The 20,454-nt window shown below is 41.4% G+C and overlaps 1 protein-coding gene across 1 annotated transcript in view; it reads right to left on the bottom strand.

Moving 5' to 3' along the window:
• PDS5A (PDS5 cohesin associated factor A) overlaps positions 1 to 20,454 on the bottom strand; it is a gene marked incomplete at both ends in the record, with an annotated part of 138,454 nt that overhangs the window by 6,377 nt on the left and 111,623 nt on the right. Inside the window, 8 exons of the mRNA XM_080697069.1 lie at positions 656 to 801; positions 4,729 to 4,791; positions 7,036 to 7,155; positions 8,296 to 8,428; positions 10,647 to 10,761; positions 11,885 to 12,089; positions 13,192 to 13,315; positions 20,089 to 20,225. Of these exons, the coding sequence (XP_080553195.1) occupies positions 656 to 801; positions 4,729 to 4,791; positions 7,036 to 7,155; positions 8,296 to 8,428; positions 10,647 to 10,761; positions 11,885 to 12,089; positions 13,192 to 13,315; positions 20,089 to 20,225 (1,043 nt within the window). The remainder of the gene's footprint in view (positions 1 to 655; positions 802 to 4,728; positions 4,792 to 7,035; positions 7,156 to 8,295; positions 8,429 to 10,646; positions 10,762 to 11,884; positions 12,090 to 13,191; positions 13,316 to 20,088; positions 20,226 to 20,454) is intronic.

The following is a 20,454-nucleotide window of genomic DNA, read 5'->3' as shown; positions in this document are numbered from 1 at the left end:
TTTTCTCCTGCATAGAGAGTAAACATTTTAATGTAAATAGTTACAATGTTTGACAAGTACTTTTTCTTTTTTTTGTGTGTGGGTCTTGGGGATCAATCCCAGAGGTCAGTGTTCTACTGCTGAGCAACACTTTAAGATTTTTTTCTGTGAACTTCCTACACACTCAGAATACTGTATCATTTTCAAAATATAGAGTAGAGTCTTTTTCCTTTTTCTTTTTTTACCTAGGGGCATTCTACCTTCGAGCTATACTCCCTGCCCTTTTTTCAAACTCTTTATTTTGAAACAGGGTCACACTGAATTGCAAAGGGCCTCACTAAGTAGCTGAGGCTGTCCACAAACCAGGATCTTCCTGTCTCAGCCTCCCAAATGCTGAGATTATAAGCATGTACCACCATTCCCAGCTTGTACAGTAGTCTTGATTTTCGTTAACAATTATTAAAATTTGGGCTGGAGTTGTAGCTTAATGGTAGAGCACCTGCTTATGCACAGTCATGGACTCGATTCTGAGCCCAATAAAAACACAGAAAACAACCACAATTAACCCACCTAAAACTCATCAGTGTTATTTTGGAAAAAAAAAAAAAATCCAGAAATAAATTGAAAGATAAACCAACCAGTGAGAGAGAGAGAACAAAAGTGAACAAAAATTTGCCTTGATCGGTTTCCGGTTGAGGGGAGTAGTTCTGAATTTACATTAATATTGCCTCCAGTCTCGGTGCCAGTGCTTCTAACATAGGGCTTCCTTCCTGTTGCTGACAAAGGCTTATTTACTGCACCTAGTACTCCAGTGGGCTTTGGCTGAAAATCAAACACACATGTTATTTTATACCTTAGTGAAAGGAATACATTATAAATTTAGAAACAGTAAGAGATTGTGTGTGTGTGTGTGTGTGTGTGTGTGTGTGTGTGTGCATGCGTGCAATACAAGGGATTAAACTAAAAGAATTTTACCTTTGAGCTACACCCCCAGTCCTATTTTTTACTTGTTGATGAGGCTGGCCCAAAACCTGCAATCCTTTTATCTCAGCCTCCCAAGTATTGGGATTACAAGTGTGAGCCACCATGCCTGGCCCCTATTTTTTATTTTTATTTTGAAACAGTCTTGCTAGGTTGTGAAGGCCTCACTAAGTAGCTGAGGCTGGCCATGAACCTGGGATCCTCCTGTCTCAGCTTCTTGGATCACAGGTGTGCACCACCACAACAGGCCTGAGATATTCTTTAGCCTAAGCCAAGGGACTATTGCTATACTGGAAAAATAAACACTACATTTATTAGAGATAGCCAGATGTAAGATGTTTTTAGGTGTATTAACACAGAAATCTTTTTTTTGTGGGTCTGGGGATGGAACCCAGGGGCATTCTACCTCCAAGCTACACAGCCCCATGCCCTATTTTTAATTCTATATTTTGAAACAAGGTCTCACTAAGTTGCAGAGGGCTTCACTAAGTAGCTGAGGCGTCCATGAACTGTGATCCTTTGGTCTCAGTCTCCCGAATGCTGGGATTACAAGTGTGCACTACCATGCCTGGCCAACACAGAAATCTTAAGCATTACTTTTACTTAATAACAATAAGGCAATTATTTGTAATTGTTTAGAGCTTAATTCTTTTCGTTTCTTTATATTTTAGTCCTGGGAATGGAACTCTGGGATTCATTCATTCATTCATTCATTCATTCATGCTAGGTAAGCACCCTGCTGAGCTATATCTCCAGCTCTGCTTCTTTTTTAAGACAGGATTTTGCTATGTTGCCCATGTTGGTCTTGACCTTGTGGGCTAGAGGGATTCTCCCACCTCATCCTCCCAAGTAGTTAGGACTACAAGAGGCAGGTGTCATCACATCTGGATCTTATTGCTTAATCAAAATAATACACACACAGCATTTGGGAAGCTGACACAGGAGGACTGTGGTTTGCAGATAGCCTCAGCTACTACTTAGTGAGGAACTTTGCAACTCAGTGAGACCCTGTTTCAAAATAAAAAATAAAAAACAGGGCTGGTGGTATAGCTCGAAGGTAGAATGCCTCTGGGGTTCCACCCCCAGTACTGCCAAAACAAACAAACAACAAAAAAACCCCACCTCAAATAATAAGCACACATGGACGCCCACACCTTGGGAGCCAGAGACAAGAGTATCACAGGTTTGAGGCCCACCACAATTTGGGTCTCCTCCAGCCCTATTTTTAATTCTTTATTTACTTATTTTGGTAGGTCTGGGGATGGAACCCAGGGGGCATTCAACCTCCAAGCTATATTCCCCTGCCCCATTCTTTATTTTGAAACAGGGTCTCACTAAGTTGCAGAGGGCCTTACTAAGGAGCTGAGGCTGGCTGTGAACCTCGATCCTCCTGTCTCAGCCTGCCAAATGCTGGGATTACAAGTATGCGCCATCATGCCTGGCTTACTTATTTTTTAACAGGGTCTCAATAAGTTGTGAGGGCTTCAACACTGATATTCTTGTGCTGAGGCTAGCATTGAAACTGCAACCCTCCTGCCTCAGCCGACTAAGTACTAGGATCACAGGTGTGCGCCACCATGCCTGGTTTTTCTGCTTTTTTAGGTATCACATTAGACTTATGAAATAAAAATAAGAGATGCTCTTTACTTTACACATCAAAGTACTTTTTTTTTTGGTGGTACTAGGGATGAACTCCAGGTTACACTCCCAGACCTATTTTATATTTTATTTGGAAATGGTCTCACTATGTTGCTAAGAGCCTCACTAAGTAGCTGAGGCTGGCTTTGAACCTGTGCAATCCTCCAAGCATGTGCCGCCACACGTGGCTCCATGGAAGTTCTTTATACCATTACTTGAAAATCTGCTTTGTAGACTGTAATTAAATTCATTTGGGCTGGATGTGGTCACACATACCTGTAATCACAATACTTGGGAGGCTGAGATAGGAGAATCACAGGTTTGAGGCCAGCCTTAGCAACTAGTGAGATCTTGTTTCAAAATTTTAAAAAGGCTGGTTCTTTGCCATGAGGCAAGGCTGGTGGTGGGGCCTCCAAGGCCAGGATCAGGGCCTGCTGAGGGGTGAGGCCGGTGTTGGGGCAAGAGAGGCCGGGATCGAAGCCTGCCGTGAGGCAAGGCCAGTGCTGGGGCCTCTGAGGCTGGGATCGAAGCCTGCTGAGGGTTGAGGCCGGTGTCGGGGCCAGCGGGGCTGGGATTGAAGCCTGCCATGAGGCAAGGCCGGTGCTGGGGCCCCCGAAGCCGAGATTGGAGCCTGCCAAGGGGTGAGGCCAGAATTGGAGCCTGCCATGTGGTGAGGCCGGTGCTGGGGTCAGCAAGGCCAGGATTGGTGCCTGCCATTTGGTGAGGTCGTAGCTGGAGCCAGCGAGGGCAAGATAGGAGCTAGCCTAAAGGCAAAGCTGGTGCCGGGGCCTACGAGCTGGGATCAGAGCCTGCCATGAGGCAAGGCAGGTACTGGAGCCTGTGAGGCCGGGATCAGAGGATCAGAGTGTACAGGGTGGCCAGGCTGGTGCTGGGACCTTCAAGAGTGGAATTGGAACTTGCAAAGCGGCATACACAGAGAAATATCACAGGAAAAAAAAAAAAAACCAAAAAAAAAAAACCAAAAAACAAAACTCAGATGCTTTCCCTAATATGCAAAACTAGGAAGAAGTAGGCAATAGGAGGGAATCTAGTGGAAGAAGGAGCCCTATGGAGGAGTAATTAAGGTGACCAATCAGAGGGGATGGGATGGGGGAAGATGGAATCTCTTAAAAGTGCATGATGTATGTAAATATAGCAATGTTAAACACTAAATCAAGCATGGGATTGTGGGAGGGGGAGGGGATGGGATGGGGATTGGATAAAGGTTGATTGGATGATGTGTACTTGGAAATCCTAACAAATCTTATAATCCACTGTGATGTTTGACTACAATGCACCAAAAAAACATATTAAAAAAATTAAAAAGGCCGGTTCTAGTGTCACATGACTGTTCTCACATGCATCCCAATACCTGGAAGGCTGATACCCCGTTTTCTTTTTTTGTCGTACTGGGGGTGGAACCCAGGGGCTTTTCTACCCCTGGAGTATACTCCAGACCTATTTTATACTTTATTTGGAAACAGGGTCTCACTAAGTTGCTGAGAGCCTCACGAAGTAGCTGAGGCTGGCTTCGAACCTGTGCGATCCCCGTCTCAGCCTCCAAAGCACCGGGATTACAAGCATGCGCCACCACTCCTGGCTGACACCCGGTTTTCAAAAAAAAAAAAAAAAAAAAGTGGGTAGAATGCCCGTGTTTGACCCCCAGTACCAAAAATTAAAAATACAAAACAAAAACTGGGCATGGTGGTGCAGATTTGTAATGTTAGTACATGGGAGGCTGATATAGGAGGATCGCAGGTTTGAGGACAGCCTCAGTAACTTAGTGAGGCCTTCTGCAATTGAGGAGAGCAGGTTTCAATATAAAGAATAAAAACACATATTGATAATTTAGAAGATAAACAGCAGAAAATTGTCTGAGAAATATAAGATATTACAAATCCATATGTGATCCCTAAGAATCAGGAACTATAAAGTATAGGAGAGGAGAGTAGGGCACGGTGGCAAACACTTGTATTCCCAGTACTTGGGAGGCTGAGACAGGAGGACTAAAGGTTCAAGGACAGCCTCACCTTTTCAGCGAGGCCCTCTGCAACTTAGACCCTGTTTCAAAAGAAACAAACAAAACATATAGCAGAAGTGATAAACATTTAAAATCCTCAGTACATATACCTTTCCTGTTAACAGAAGTACTCGTGTCTCTTCTGAAATATAACTCTTGTCATTAGAGAAATCCTATTCAAAAAGAAAAGAAAAAAGCCAATCAAAGGGAACATTTTATGTATTTACTATCTAAACAAGACTTTTTAGGAGCCATACCTTGCAACAGCAATAATATTTGTGCTAATATATATATATATATATATATATATATATATATATATATATATACACCAATTCATGATCTAGGCAAATTTCTTATATTTTAAAATTAAGTCACTCCTATTTTTCACATATAACAGTATTAACAGTCTCTATCCATTAAACTACTTTCATCTCTTCTACTGTACTGTAAATTGTATTTTTTTTTTTGTGACTGCAAAGTAGCTCAATATGGTACTATACATAAGTGGGCACTTAGTATTTATTAAGGAACTCCACACTGGATCAAGAAAATTATTCTCAACCGGGCATGGTGGCACAAGCTTGTAATCCCAGCATTCGGGAGGCTGAGACCAGAGGATCACAGTTCATGGACAGCCTCAGCTAACTAGTGAAGCCCTCCGCAACTTAGTGAGACCCTGTTTCAAAATAAAGAATTAAAAAAAAAAAAAAATAGGGCATGGGGCTGTGTAGCTCGGAGGTAGAATGGCTTTGGGTTCCATCCCCAGACTCGTGGGGAAAAAAACAAAACAAAACACAGGAAATAATTCTCATTAAGTCTGTCACCATGATTTAATAATATGACCTGAAAGCAGAGTAAAATACTTTATTTATTGTGGTACTAGGGACTGAAACCAGGGGTATTCTACCTTTGAGCTACATCCCTAGCTCTATTTTATTTATTTTTAATTTGCTAATCTTTTTGCGGTAATGGGGATGGATACCCAAGGGCATTCGACCTTTGAACCACACCCTCAGCCCTATTTTTTATTCTTTAATTTTGAAACAGGGTCTCACTAAGTTGTGGAGGGCCTCACTAAGTAGCTGAGGCTGGCCGCGAACCTGGATCCTGCTGTCTCAGCCTCCCAAATGCTGGGATTATAGCATGTGCCACCCATCACACCCGGCTCTTATTTTTATTTTTGGGAAAAGGTCTTACTAGGTCGATGAGAACCTCACTACTTGCTGAGGCTGTCCTCAAACCTGTGATACTCCTGCCTCAGCCTCCTTAGTACTGGGATTATAAGCATGGACCAATATGCCCGGTTAAAATTTATTTATTTGTGGTACCGAGGCTGGAACTCAGGGACATTCTATCTCTGAGCTATAACCCCAGTCCTTTCATTTTTTTGTTTTGAAACAAAAACAAAAAAATAGTTTCACAGCCAGGTGTGGTGGCACAAGCCTGTAATCCCAGTACTTGGGAGGCTGAAACTGGATGGTAGATTCAAGGACAGCTCCATCAAGTATTGAGGGTCTCAGCAACCTACTGAGACCCTGTTTAAATAAAAAAAAAAAGCCAAGTATGGTGCTGCACACTTGTAATCCTAGTACTTGGAAGGATGAGACAGGAGGATCACAGGTTTGCGGACAGCTTCAGCTACTTACTGAGGCCCTCTTCAGCTTAGTGAGACCCCATTTCAAAATACAGAATAAAAAATAGGGCTAGGAGTGCAGCTAGGAGGTAGAATGCCCTGGGTTCAATCCACAGCACAGAAAAAAAAAAAAAAAAAAAAAAAAAAAAAAAGTAAAAAATAGGGCTGGGGTGTAGCTTGGATGTAGAACGGCCATGGATACCCAAGGAACAGAGTCTGGGTAAGTTGGTGAGGCTGGCACTGAACCTGTGATCCACCTTTCATGACTCAGCCTCCCAAGTAACGGGATATGTGCCACCACATCCAGCTGAAAATACTAATAACCCAGAGGAGGCCAGGCGTGGTGGCGCACGCTTGTAATCCCAGCACTCGGGAGGCTGAGACCAGAGGATCGCGGTTTGCGGCCAGCCTCAGCTACTTAGTGAGGCCCTCTGCAACTCAGTGAGACCCCGTTTCAAAATAAAGAATAAAAAATAGGGCAGAGGGTGTAGCTTGGAGGTCAAATGCCCCTGGGTTCCACCCTCAGACCCGCAATAAATAAATACATAATGAAATAAAGAAATACAACCTAAAAATTTCAATTAAGAAGAAAAAATAGGGCAGGGGGTGTAGCTTGGAGGTCAAATGCCTCTGAGTTCCATCCCCAGACCCACACACAAAAACCCAGAGGTAATTTTTTACTCTTTACTCAAGACAACCCAGTATTTGCCACTAGGCCTGATGACAAATGATAATTAAATCATTTTAGTATAATAAAAAAATAAGGTTTTAAGAAAATTACCTTTTCAGGTTGCGTAAAAAATTTCATTGGGAGGACAGGGTCCTTTGGTGAGTCTGCATTGCACAAAGCACTTTTACTATTTATAACACACAGAGCCACATCACATACTGTATAAAGTTTCTAGGGAGGAAAAAAAGATTACATATAAATTTAATGATTACAAAATAATCACAAGTACTATTTCTATCAAATATATAAATTAGAGTGTTAAAAGGACATTTCCTATTTCTATTCAGCACTGCTTCCTCTTGATAAAGAAAATAATACCAAAACCAAAAAACCCTCCTATCTTCATTTAACATGAATGCAAGGTACGTGCTAGAAATAAGCAAACAAAGCAATCTAAAGAGAGGACATGAAAAGCATATTCATTTGTCTATAACTCTTACTAGATGCTTTTCATTTACCACAATCTAGCACAATTACATAAATGTTCTTATTTTTTGTTCTCCCCTGTGCTGGAGATTGATCCCAGGGCCTAGTACATGGTAGGCAATGGCTCTACCTGAGTTACAACTCCAGCCTAAATTTTACTTGTTCTTATCCTGCTATACCTTTTTTATGTATTTATTTACTTTTGCAGTACAGGGGATGGAACCCAGGGGGATTCTATCTCTAAGCTACACCCCAGCCCTGTTTTTTTTTTTTTTGCGGGTCTGGGGATGGAACCCAGGGGCATTTGACCTCTGAGCTACATCCCCTGTTTTTTATTCTTTATTTTTGAAACAGGGTCTCACTAAGTTGTAGAGGGTCTCACTTAGTAACTGAGGCTATCCTGGAACCACGATTCTCCTGTCTCTGCCTCCTAAATGCTGGGATTACAAGCATGCACCAACACATCCGGCTTTTTTTTAAAGAGTACTAAATGAAACAATTTGTATGTTAGGATAAGCAACAAAAACAGACTTTAAGTCTATTTTCACATACTTTCTGTAATTTAGGGCCAGGCGTGGTGGCGCATGCTTGTAATCCCAGCAATCGGGAGGTGGAGACTGGAAAATTGCTGTTCGTGGACAGCCTCTGCTACTTAGTGAGGCTCTCCGCAACTCACTGAGACCCTGTTTCAAAACTAAAGAATAAAAATTAGGGCTGGGGGTGTCACTCAGAGCTAGAATGCCCCTTGGTTCCATCTCAAGTACAAGAAAAAAAAAAAAAAAAGCCTACAATTTAAATGATCATGAGTCAGGAAAAGGAAGTAGGTTGATTTTTTTTTCTTTTTAAATGACATCTTAATATCCTCTGGCCTAACACGCATCTTACTTCATTTGTCTTGGATTCATCTGGAGACTGGGCATCTCTGGTTAACTTGATGTTTTCTGCCATCTTCTTCATAAAGGCATGGCTATTGTTTTCATTTTTTGTCATTAAAACTTCAAGCATGAACCACAGGCACCTAAAGAGTAAAAATATTAGAGACTAAAGGTAGGTGCTCTTGTTCAATGAAATAAGCATGTTATGGGGAAGTTATGTTATGGCTGAATATAAGAGAACCTGAATTACTAGCCGTAGTATATTATCCTTTGAATAATATATTAAAAATGAAGACAGAGATGTATGAATACAATGACCAATAAAAGATTTTTAAAAAGCTGGGAGTGGTGACGCATGCTTGTAATCCCAGTACTTAGGATGCTGAGACAGGAGGAGCGCACAGGTTCAAAGCCAAACCCAGCTACTCAGCAAGGCTCTCACAGCAATTTAGTAAGACCCTGTTTCCAAATAAAATATAAAATATGTCTAGAAGTATAGCCCAGAGGTAGAAAGCCCCTGGGTTCCACCCCCAGTACCCCCCCCCCCCCCCACACACACGAAAACAAAGGTTAATGTGAAACAGTCTAACTAACAGTTGGGAGGCATGTAAGGATGCACACTATATAAACTCAATGACATTTCAATGATCTGACCTGTCACGTCAGCAATGATGACAGGTCAGATGATGAGCAAACAAGCACCTGCAGAGTCCTGGCTTCTCATTATTTGTAAGCTACGCAGATGGCAATTCTGCTAAGATGTAAGTCTGAGTTGTATGCACTACAAGGCTTATGTGTGGTGCCCAAAGATTCAACTAGTTACAGTTTAAGCCATTTTTTCTGTTTTCCACCTGCCACCATACAATTATTAATACATAAAGTGTATCAAAGCACCACTTGATTTACAAGCAAAAGTGAACCCCAAGCTGGGTGTGGTGGCGTAAACTTGTCATCTCAGCATTTGGGAGGCTAAGAAAGAATGATTGCAGTGTGCGGACAGCCTCAGCTACTTAGTAATGCCCTTTGCAACTCACTGAGACCCTGTTTCAAAATAAAGAATAAAAAAAATAGGGCTGGGGTTGTAGCTTGGAGGTAGAATATCCTTAGATTCCACCCCCAATACTGGGAAAAAAAAAAAAAAAAAAAGGTGAACTCCAAATTAGGCTGGATATTAGAAACATGAAACATGCGGGGAAGGTAAACTGACAAGTCTGGGGATGAGGTGTGCTTTCCATAAGCTAGCAGGATGACTTATAGGTAGAATTATTGTTTTATTCCATCAGCAGGGGAGAAATTATTTGATTTGATGACTTCTATGTGAATGAACTTCTTGCCTATACTATATGCAAAGAATTAAAAATTTTTGTGGTCTTGAGGATTGAACCCAGAGGCATTCTATTTCTGAGCTATCCCCCAGCCCCATTTTATTTTTATTTGAAACAGGGATCTTGCTAGGTGGTTGAGAGTCTCACTACTTGCTGAGACTCTCCTTGAACAACTACACATTGGACAAAGGGGGTAACACTGGCCTCATGCATTCTACAAGTTTGAGGAATTCTGTTTGTCTATGTGAACACTGAAATCATAAATTCTCATCAGGTATAGTGACAAACACTTGTAATCTCAGTACTTGGGAGGCAAGACACGAGAATCACAGGTTGGAAATCAGCCTCAGAAACTTAGTGAGGCCCTCTGCAACTCAGTGAGACCTTGTTTCAATTTGAAAAATAATAATCAGGCTTGGAGTGTAGCTTGGAAATAAAATGCCCAGCCGGGCGTGGTGGCGCACGCTTGTAATCCCAGCATTCGGGAGGCTGAGACTGGAGGTCAAATGTCCCTGGGTTCCATCCCCAGACCCGCAAAAAAAAAAAAAAAAAAAAAAAAAGAATAAGAAATAAAATGCCCCTGGGTTCCAACCCCAGTACCACAAAAAGTTGAAATCATTAATTGTTTGGGTTCAGAATTCTATTGAGTTTCAATGTGAAGACTCAATCTCTTTAGACTGATAGCATTAGAATTATTTTCTAATTATTTCTAATTGGGGATGGAACCTGGGGACATTTGACCTCTGAGCTACATCCCCTGCCCTAGTTTTTATTCTTTAATTTGAAACAGGGTCTCACTGAATTGGGGAGGGCCTAAGTAGCTGAGGCTGTCCATGAACCGCGATCCTCCAGTCTCAACCTCCCGAATGCTGGGATTACAAGCGTGCGCCACCATGCCTGGCTAAAGGTAAACATTTGTAACAAATGAACAAAATCACATAATAGGTTTTTATTCTCGTGGGGCTAACAACAAGGAAAATTAACATTTTCTTGAGATGTAAAAATAATTTGTGGAATTCTTAAAAACATGACTTACTCTTTGATATCACGAAGTTGATCAACGTCTTGTGATTTTGTAAAATCTGGATCATGGGCTAACAGGTGAATCATGTATGGAACTACATATTCAGGTAACAGTGATAATAATTTCTCTAAAGAGAAAACATCATGATTAACAACAATCACATAGCTTTTGTGAATCCCTTTCTAGGTTTAAGTTTTAACCACTTCAGCTTCCATTTTTTCCCCTCAGTTATTTACAAATTAGAGGCAACCTAATAATTGAGAGGATACTAAAATACTTTTACTTCAATTTTGAAAGATAGCAAAGCCTAGACATATTTGAAAGATATAACAGAAAACATTACTAACTCTGAAATCTGAACAATGTGTTCAAGTCAAAACAAACTGCGGATCCTGTAAGAAAAATAAAATACTCAAAATAATTTTATATTCTGTATAAATAAATTAAACTCAAAATCCAGGATATTTCCTTTTTTTTTCTTCCTATTTTGCGGTTCTGGGGGAATTCAATTCTCAAGCTACCCCCCTCCCCAGCTCTATCTTTTTTCTTTTCTTTTTTCTTTTTGGGTCTGGGGATAGAACCCAGGGGGACCATTTGACCTCTGAGCTACAACCCCTGATCTATTTTTTTTTTAATTCTTTATTTTGAAACACAGTCTCACTAAGTTGTGAAGGGCCTCACTAAGTAGCTGAGGCCGTCTGTGAAGCACAATCCTCCGGTCTCAGCCTCCTGAATGCTGGGATTATAAGCGTGCGCCACCACGCCTGGCTCTTTTTTGAATTCTTTACTTTGAAAGAAGATCTCATTAAGCTACTAAAGGCCTCACTAAGTAGCTGAGGCTGTCCGCAAATTGTAATCCTCCTGTTCCAACCTCCCAAGGTTATGTGTCATCATACCCAGCTACAATGATAGCATCCTATAAAAATTCCCAGCTTTAAACTATAAAAGAAATATAAGCCAGGCATGATGTTATATACTTATAATCTCAGTATGTGGGAGGTTGAGACAGGAGGATCATAGCCAGCCTTGGCTACTTAATGAGACCCTGTTCCAAAAAGAAAAAAAAGAAAAGAAAAAATAGGGCTGGGGATGTAGCTTGGAGGTAGCATGTCCCTGGGTTCAATCCCCAATACCAAACACACACACACACACACACACACACACACACACACACACACACACGACCCTCCCCCAAATGATATATTGACAAGATATTATATACACATTGGAAATTATTATCAGTTACTTACCAGTAGCCATTGGGTTCTGTTTAATGTACTCCCTGCGTATACTGATGTTTTTTAGTAAACACTGTCGTGCGTGTGCCCTCCTTTCCTTCACAGGATCTTTGGCACACAAGGCAAAGATTGCCATGTACTCCAATGGGAGTAATAACTTCACAAGTGCCTTATGCAGTTTCTGAGCAAATATCTGCCTTACTTGGTAACACTCATCCTATAGCAGCACAGAAGCAAATACAGTCAATTTAAAGTATGGCAAGCATTTAGGAAAGGAAGAACAGTTTACACATTTGTTTAAACTTTTTTTTTTTTTTGTGGTAGTGGGGATGACATCTAGGGGCATTCTAACTCTGGGCTACACCCCCTGCCCTATTTTTTATTCTTTATTTTCAAACTGGGTCTCACTGAGTTGCAGAGGGCCTCACTAAGTAGCTGAGGCTGTCCATGAACTACGATCCTCCGGTCTCAGCCTCCTGAATGCTGAGATAACAAGCGTGAGCCACCACGCCTGGCTGCTATTATTTTTTTTAACTTATTTTATTTTTTGTGGTACTGGGGATAGAACTCAGGGGCTTTCTACCTCTGGGCTATACCCCTGACCTATTTTATATTTTATTTTGAAAGAACCTCACTAAGTTGCAGAGGGCCTAAGTAGCTGAGGCTGGCTGTGAACCTGGGATCCTCCTGTCTCAGCCTCACAAGTACTGGGATTACAAGTGTGTGTCACGGCAGTTTGAATTTTTATTTTTGGGTACTGAGGATGGAACCCAAAAGCATTCTACCTTAGAGCTCCACTCCCATCCCGATTTTATTTCTTATTTAAAAACAGGGTCTTAGCCTGGCGTGGTGGCGCACGCTTGTAATCCCTGCACTTGGGAGGCTGAGACAGGAGGATTACACAGGTTCAAAGCCAGCCTCAGCTACTTAGTGAGACCCTGTTTCCAAATAAAATAGAAAATAGGTCTGGGAGGTTAGCCTGGAGGGAGAAAGCCCCTGGGTTCAACGCCTAGTAACACACACACACACACACACACACACACACACACACACACACACACACACACACTATGCCAGGTGCAATTTAAACATTTTTAATGTCTTGGTTTTGTTTTCTTTTGTGTGTAGGGTTCTGGGGACTGAATTGAGGCATGCCTGTGAGCTGCCATACCTAGCTTTCTTTATTTTAAAAAATGGTAATTACACTGAGTGAATATATAACTTAAAAGTCCCATATAGTGGTACACACTTTATATCCATAAGTAAAGAAATATAACTTAGAAGACAAGTATTTGACAAAAATAACAATTGTTACTTACATTAATAACAAGTGCACAGAGCTGAAATTGTTCTGGAGTAATAATTTCATGGTAACAAGGTTCCTGAGCAAGCTTCATAATGGCACTACCAGCAGCTAATCGCAAGCGAGACATGTCAGATTTACTATAAACAAACAAAAAAGAAATAAACATTTCCTATGGAACATTATTATTCATAAAAATGTTCTGACCCCCCCCATTTTTTTTAAATTTTGGTGTTACTGGGGATGGAACCCAGGGGGCATTCTACCTCTGAGTTACATCCCCCAACCCTATTTTTTATTCTTTATATGGAAACAGGGTCTCACTGAGTTGCTAAAGAACCTCACTAAGTAGCTGAGGCTGTCTGCGAACCACGATTCTCCTGTCTTAGCCTCCTGAATGCTAGGATTACAAGTGTGCACCACCATGCCTGGCTTTTAAATTTTTTCTTATTGGTGCATTGTAGTTATACATCTTAATGGAGTACAAGATGGTAGAGGCATACATACACAAACCACACAATTACCTCCTATCCAAATCCCACCCCACTTACTCCCCCTCCCTCCTTCTCATGTTTGGCTTAGTGACTGACTTTGATATGTTTGTTAATGTATATCATGTACACTAGGAAATTTCCCTCTTCCCCCTCCCATCCCCCTCAGTTAGGTTACCTTATTTGCTCATCTATAATATCTTTTTTTCATCTAGAGTTCCTTGTATGACCTATTTTCTCCCTAGCTTCCTCATATTAGCGATCCCTTTTTGAATATAAGATCTAGAGAGTAAAATCTGTCTTTAAGATAACATATTTTCCACTGTGTAGAAATGGATCTTTCTAGAGCCCTTCTCTAGAATGTAACCTTTAATTATGGCCTTCTCTTAAAAGTTATTCTCTCTTATATTCCCCTAAAACACACACACACACACACACACACACACACACACACACACACACACACACACACACACACACACACGGTACAAATTTTGGAAAGCTACTTGAAGCCCATAAGCATAACCAAACAGAAAATGGTTCAAATCTGTATGGCTTCCTGATAACATTTTTTGTTTTTCTATTTTGGTGTGGTACTGGGGGTTGAACTCAGGGGCATTTTATACCCCTATCCCTCTTTGTTATTTTTTTTTTTTTTGAAACAGGACCTCTGGTTGTGGTGCATGCCAGCACTCCCGGTACTTGGAAGGCTGAGAAGATTGCAGGTTTGAGATAAACCTCAGCAACTTAGTAAGACCATGTTAAAAAACAAACAAAACAAAAAAACCTCAGTATTTGGAAAGTTGAGACAGGAGGATTGCAGGTTTGAGGACAGCCTCAGCAACAAAGAAAGACTGGCAGAAACATAGCAACCCTGCTTCAAATCAAAACATAAAAAGAGCTGGAGGCATAGCTCGGAGGTAGAATGCCTCACTATTCAATCTCTCATACAAAACAAAAAACAAAAAAATAAAAAAGCAAGTATTTATCTTAATATTAGTTCCTGGGGGCTAGCTTCTTTCCCTAAGAATGAAATTTTCAAAGGAAATGGAAACCTATGAAGCCCATCCTCAACTGCTTGAACTTATAATAACTAAATGGTAAAATGTGATAACAAATGGGGTAAAGGAGAGTCCTCCTACTTCAACATCTATGTAAAATAGCATGGATTTTCATTTTTCCCTATTTTTCTTTTTTGGGGTGCTGGAGGTTGAACCCAGGAGGTAGAATTGAACCCAATCTACCTCCAAGCTACACTCCCAGCCGGATTTTTTCTTCTTTATTTTGAAACAGGGTCTAAGTTGTGGAGGGCCTCACTAAGTAGCTAAAGCTGGCCATGAACCCAGATTTTCCTGTTTCAGTCTCCCAAATACTGGGATTACAAGCCTGTACCACCATGCCTGGCTTACTTTTTTCAAAAAACTTTTTTTTTTGCAGTACCAGAGATGGAACCCAGGGGCATTGTACCTCCAAGCTATACACCCAGCCCTATTTTTTACTGTTTTTTAAAGTTTTTGAAACAGGGTCTGGCTGAGTTGTGGAGGGCCTCGCTAAGTAGCTGGGGCTGTCTGCAAACTGCAATCCTCCAGTCTCTGCCACCCCCCCCCCCAATGCTGGGATTACAAGCATGTACCACCACGCCTGGCTTTTTTCTATTTTAAATTTTTATTAAAAATATTTTTTTTGTGGTATTGAGAATTGAAACTAGAAGCATACTACACTCGCAGCTATATTTTATTATTTTTGGGGGGAGGGGTACAGGGGATGGAACTCAGGGGCATTCTACCTTCGAGCTACACCCCAGACCTATTTTTTGTTATTTATTTTAAAACAGGGACTCACTGAGTTGCAAAGGGACTCACTGAATCTGTAAGTAGCTGAATCTGTCCTCAAACTGTGATTGTCCTTTCTCACCTCCCAAATGCTGGGATTTATGAGCGTGCGCCACCATCCCGGCTTCCCCAGCTTTATTTTATTTTGACACAGAGTCTCACTAAGTTGCTGATGCTTGACAAGACCCCTGATCCTCCTATCTCAGCCTCCCAAGTACTGGGATTACAAGGTTGAACTACCACACCGGGCTCTATCTATTGTAACTGTTCACTTCGCATCTCTCTTCCTCAAAGCATATTCCTTTGAAGAAGGAATTTTTGTATTGTTAAATACCACCTTAACATTTGGTATCTAATAGTGCTCCATAAATGCTGAATGCATAATAATTATTAAATGACTCAGAAGTAAAATCTTTAGTTATCACTGTTGGTGGACTTCACCCCTAAGTATCAAAAATGTAAGAGACAGGTATGGTGGCTTATGCTTGTAATCCCAATGATGAAGGCTGAGGCAGAAAGAGCACAGGTTTATATTCATCCTGGACATCATTAGCAAGACTCTGTCTCAAAATTTAAAAAAATAATTAAATACAAAGGCTGGAGATGTAGCTAAGAGGTGAATGAAGCACAATGGATTCAACCCCCATAGCACATTCATTCATGCAAAAGAATTTGAAAGACTACCATCTTACACTCCATTAAGATGTATGACTACAATGCAGCAGTAAAAATTAAATAAAAACAAGAAACAAGCAGCCTAATAAAAAAATTTTTTTAACAGTACTGGGACATTTGACCATTGAGCTACATCCTCAGCCTTATTTTTTTTTTTTATTCTTTATTTTGCAGTACTGGGGATGGAACCCAGGGGTATTCAACCTTTGAGTTACACCCTCTGCCCTATTTTTTATTCTTTATTTTGAAACAGGGTCTTACTAAATTGCGGAGGGCCTCACTAAGTAGCTGAGGCTGGCCACGACCTTGGAATCCTCCAGTCTCAGCCTCCTGAATGCTGGGATTACAAGCTTGCACTACCACACCCTACTCTATTCTTTATTTTTAAATAGGGTCTTATTAAGTTCTGGGCGGCCTTGCTAACTAGCTGAGGCTGTCTGAGAACCTGTGATCCTCCTGCCTTAGCCTTCAAAGTATTGTGATTACAAGTGTGCACTGCCAGACACAGCTAAAATTGGGCGTTTATGGATTTTCTTCACTGTTTTCTTTTCTTTTCTTTTTTTGCAGTGCTGGGGATTGAACTCAGGGGCACTCTAAGTCTGAGTTACACCCCCAGGCTGATTTTTATTTTTTATTTTGAAATAGGATCTCACTAGGTAGTGGAGTGTCTCACCAAGTAGCTGAGATTGGATGTGGACCCAGATCTTCCTGTCTCAGCCTCCCAAATCCTGGGATTCCAAATGTGCACCACCATGCCTAGCCCCCCCCCCCCCCCCCCGGTACTGGAGATAGAACCCAGGGGCATTCTACCTCTGAGCCACACTCCCATCCCTATTTTTTTTTTTTTTTTTTTGTGTGTGGTACTGTGGATGGAACCCAGGGGCATTCTACCTCTGAGCTACACCCCCAGCCCTATTTTTTATTCTTCAAATAGGGTCTCACTGAGTTGCATAGGGCCTCACTAAATAGCTGAGGCTGTTTGGGGACTGCAATCCTCGTCTCAGCCTCCCAAACACTGGAATTACAAGTGTGCGGCACCATGCCCTGCTTATTCTGTATTTTGAAACAGGGTCTCAGTGTGTTGTAGAGGACTCTCTAGGTAACTGAGGCTGTCTGTTAACTGTGATCCTCCTGTCTCAGCCTCTCAAATGTTGAGATTACAAGTGTGCTTCACCACGCAGTTTTTTTGGGGGGGGGGTACTAGGGATTGAACCCTAGTGTTCCATCTCAGAGTTATACCCCCAGACCTATTTTATTATTATTGTTCTGTATGCTCCCGTGTGTGCCTGCATGTAGTATTGAGGATTGAAACTGGGGTGTTCTACCTCTCCTTCCTTCCTTTTTTTGGTGTTACTGGTGATGTAACCCAGAGGCCGTTTACCTCCGGGCTATACTCCCAGACCTATTTTCTATTTTATTTGGAAAAAGGGTCTCACTAAGTTGCTGAGAGCCTCACTAAGTAGCTGAGGCTGGCTTTGAACCTGCATGATCCTCCTGTCTCAGCCTCCCAAGTTTGGGATTACAAGTGTGTGCCACCAAACCCCGCACTTTTTCTTTTTAAATGTGTGGCACTGGGGACTGAAACCAAGGGCATTCTACTTCTGAGCTACATCCCACCCCTATTTTATTATTGTGGTACTGGGAATGGAACCCAGGGGTCATTTTACCTTCGAGCCACACCCCCCAGCCCTATTTTTTATTTTGAAACAGGGTCTAAGTTGCAAAGGGCCTCACTAAGTACCCGAGGCTGTCCTCAAACTGTGATTCTACTGTCTTAGTCTCCCAAATGCTGGGATTACAAGTGTTTGCCACCATGGCTGGCTTCTATTTTATTTTATTTTGAAACAGGTTCTCACTAGTCTCACTACTCTCGACAAGTCTTACTACTTGCTAAGGCTGTCCTCGAATCTGTAATTCTCCTCTCTCAGCCTCACACATTCTCTTATTTTTAAACAGGGCCTTGCTAGGTCAGTGAAAGTCTTACTACTTGCTGAGGCTGTCACTGAACCTGAGGATCCTCCCGTCTCAGCCTCCCAAGTACGGGGTAATGTATCACTACACCAGGGTTTTACTTTTTATTCATTTAATTTTTTATGTTGTTGGTAATGGGATAAAATCCTGGGGTGTTCTACCTCTGAGCTATACCCCCAGCCCTATTTAATTTTTTTTTGTGTGTGTGGCACTGGGGATGGAAACCAGGGGCATTCTACCTCCAAGCTACACCCCTAGCCCTATTTTTTATTCTTTATTTTGAAACAGGGTCTCACTGAGTTACGAAGGGCCTAAGTAGTAGCTGAGGCTGTCTTCGAACCATGATCCTCCATCTCAGCCTCCCAATGCTGGGATTACAAAAGCGTGTGTCACCATGCCTGGCTTATTTTTCATTTCAAAACAGGATTTCACAAAATTGTGGAGGGTCTCACTAAGTTGCCGAGGCTGGCAGTGCACCTGCAATCTTCCTGTTTCAGCCTCCAAGTACCATGCTGGGGGCCTTGCTTAATTGGTGAGGTTGACCTGGAACCTGAGATCCTCTTGTCTTAGCCTCCCAAGTACTGGGGTTATAGTTGAGCCCCACCGTGTCCTGAATTTATTTCCATCTTAAACAAAAGAGATGGCAATTCCAAAGATTTGAATAGTGGAAATGTGTAGAAATAAAAAAATCTGCTTTGTTTTTTGAGGGGGGGGTGTATTGGGTATTGAACCCTGGAGTGTTCTACCTCTTAGCTACACCCAGTCCTATTTTATTTTGAAAGAGGGTCTCTTAGGTTGTTAAGAGTCTTACTACTTGATGAGGTGGTCCTCAAATCTGAGATCCTCCTGTCTCTCCCAAGTGCTGGGATTACAAGTGTGCACCATCATGCCCGGCAAATTTGCTTTTTATTGGCTATGTGCATGTGTATGTGGTACTGAAGATTGAACCCAGGGGCGTTCTATCCCTGAACTACTTTGCTGAACTATTTGCTACTTTGCTGAGGCTGTTGTATTGAGCCTTTGATCTTCCTGTCTCAGACTCCCCAGCTACTGAGATTATAACCATGGTTCAATAAGTCCAGCTTATTTTGGGTTTTTGAATCTATAGACCCATATGTAATCTCTTCTGCAGACTATCTGGAGGCTTTGACTCTTCCTTCTTTGAAGCACCACCAAAATTTTTATTTCTGTCATAGTAATCAAGTCATTCTACTTAAACAATCACTTTACTAATAGGTAAGTTTCCTGAAAGCAGTGACTGACCTTATGTGCTTTTACAATGTTTCTCAGTATTTTTTAAGAGTAAAAATTCAATAAATACTTGTTTAATTGAGCCAGGCGCGGTGGCGCACGCTTGTAACCCCAGCATTTGGGAGGCTGAGACAAGAGATCACAGTTTGCAGATAGCCTCGGCTACTACTTAGTGAGGCCCTTTGCAACTTAGACCCTGTTTCAAAATAAAGAATACAAAATAGGGCTGCAGCGGGGTATAGTTTGGAGGGAGAATGCCCCTGGGTTCCATTCCCCAGACCTGGAAAAAACAAACAAACAAACAAACAAACAAACAAACAAAACCCCCACAACCCCCCCCCCTAACGCTGAACTTGTTTAATTGAACCAATGTGTATGTTAATTGTATCGATGGACTATAGTAATTATGACTAGAATTTTACTGATGAAAGTTCTGCTCTTTGGCAGTAATGGAGATTGAACCCAGAGGCATTTTACCTCTGAGTTACACCTCCAGCCCTATTTTTTATTTTTTCATTTGAAACAGGGTCTCACTAAGTTGAAAAAGACCTCACTAAATAGTTGAGATTGGCCACAAACCTGGATTCTCCAGATTCAGCTTCCCAAGTACTGGGATTACAAGAGTGCATCACCATACCTGGTCTCTTACCACATTTTTGAGCTAAGAAAACAGGAAAGGAAGAAAAATCTCACCTGATTCTCTTTTGCTCTGTTAGGTCACCCTCACTAACCAACATCGCCGATAATAACCGAAGAGTTGAGTTGGCAGATTTAGATTGGTTGTTTTTCATACCCAACAGCCACCTTACCAGAAGTTTAATTGCCTGTACCTATAAAATATTAACATGCTAAAAAAAGAAAGCAACTTAAAATTCCAATTACAGGAAAGATTCATTTATATTAGTTAGATCATGTGCTCACTTATTCTTTTCAGAAGACATGTTTTATCACAGAAGCCAATGGGACAATAACGGTAGTAAGAAGAACTCATATATATTTCTTGTCTGCTTAGTTTATACCAGGCACTTTTTTTAAGGTTGTGCATATTCTTACTTTCAA

This window comes from Muscardinus avellanarius (assembly GCF_963383645.1).
Source record: "Muscardinus avellanarius genome assembly, chromosome: 6".
In the NCBI taxonomy this organism is placed as follows: domain Eukaryota; kingdom Metazoa; phylum Chordata; class Mammalia; order Rodentia; family Gliridae; genus Muscardinus; species Muscardinus avellanarius.
Note: the sequence above shows the minus strand (reverse complement) of the source record. Positions and strands in the feature narration are given on the sequence as shown.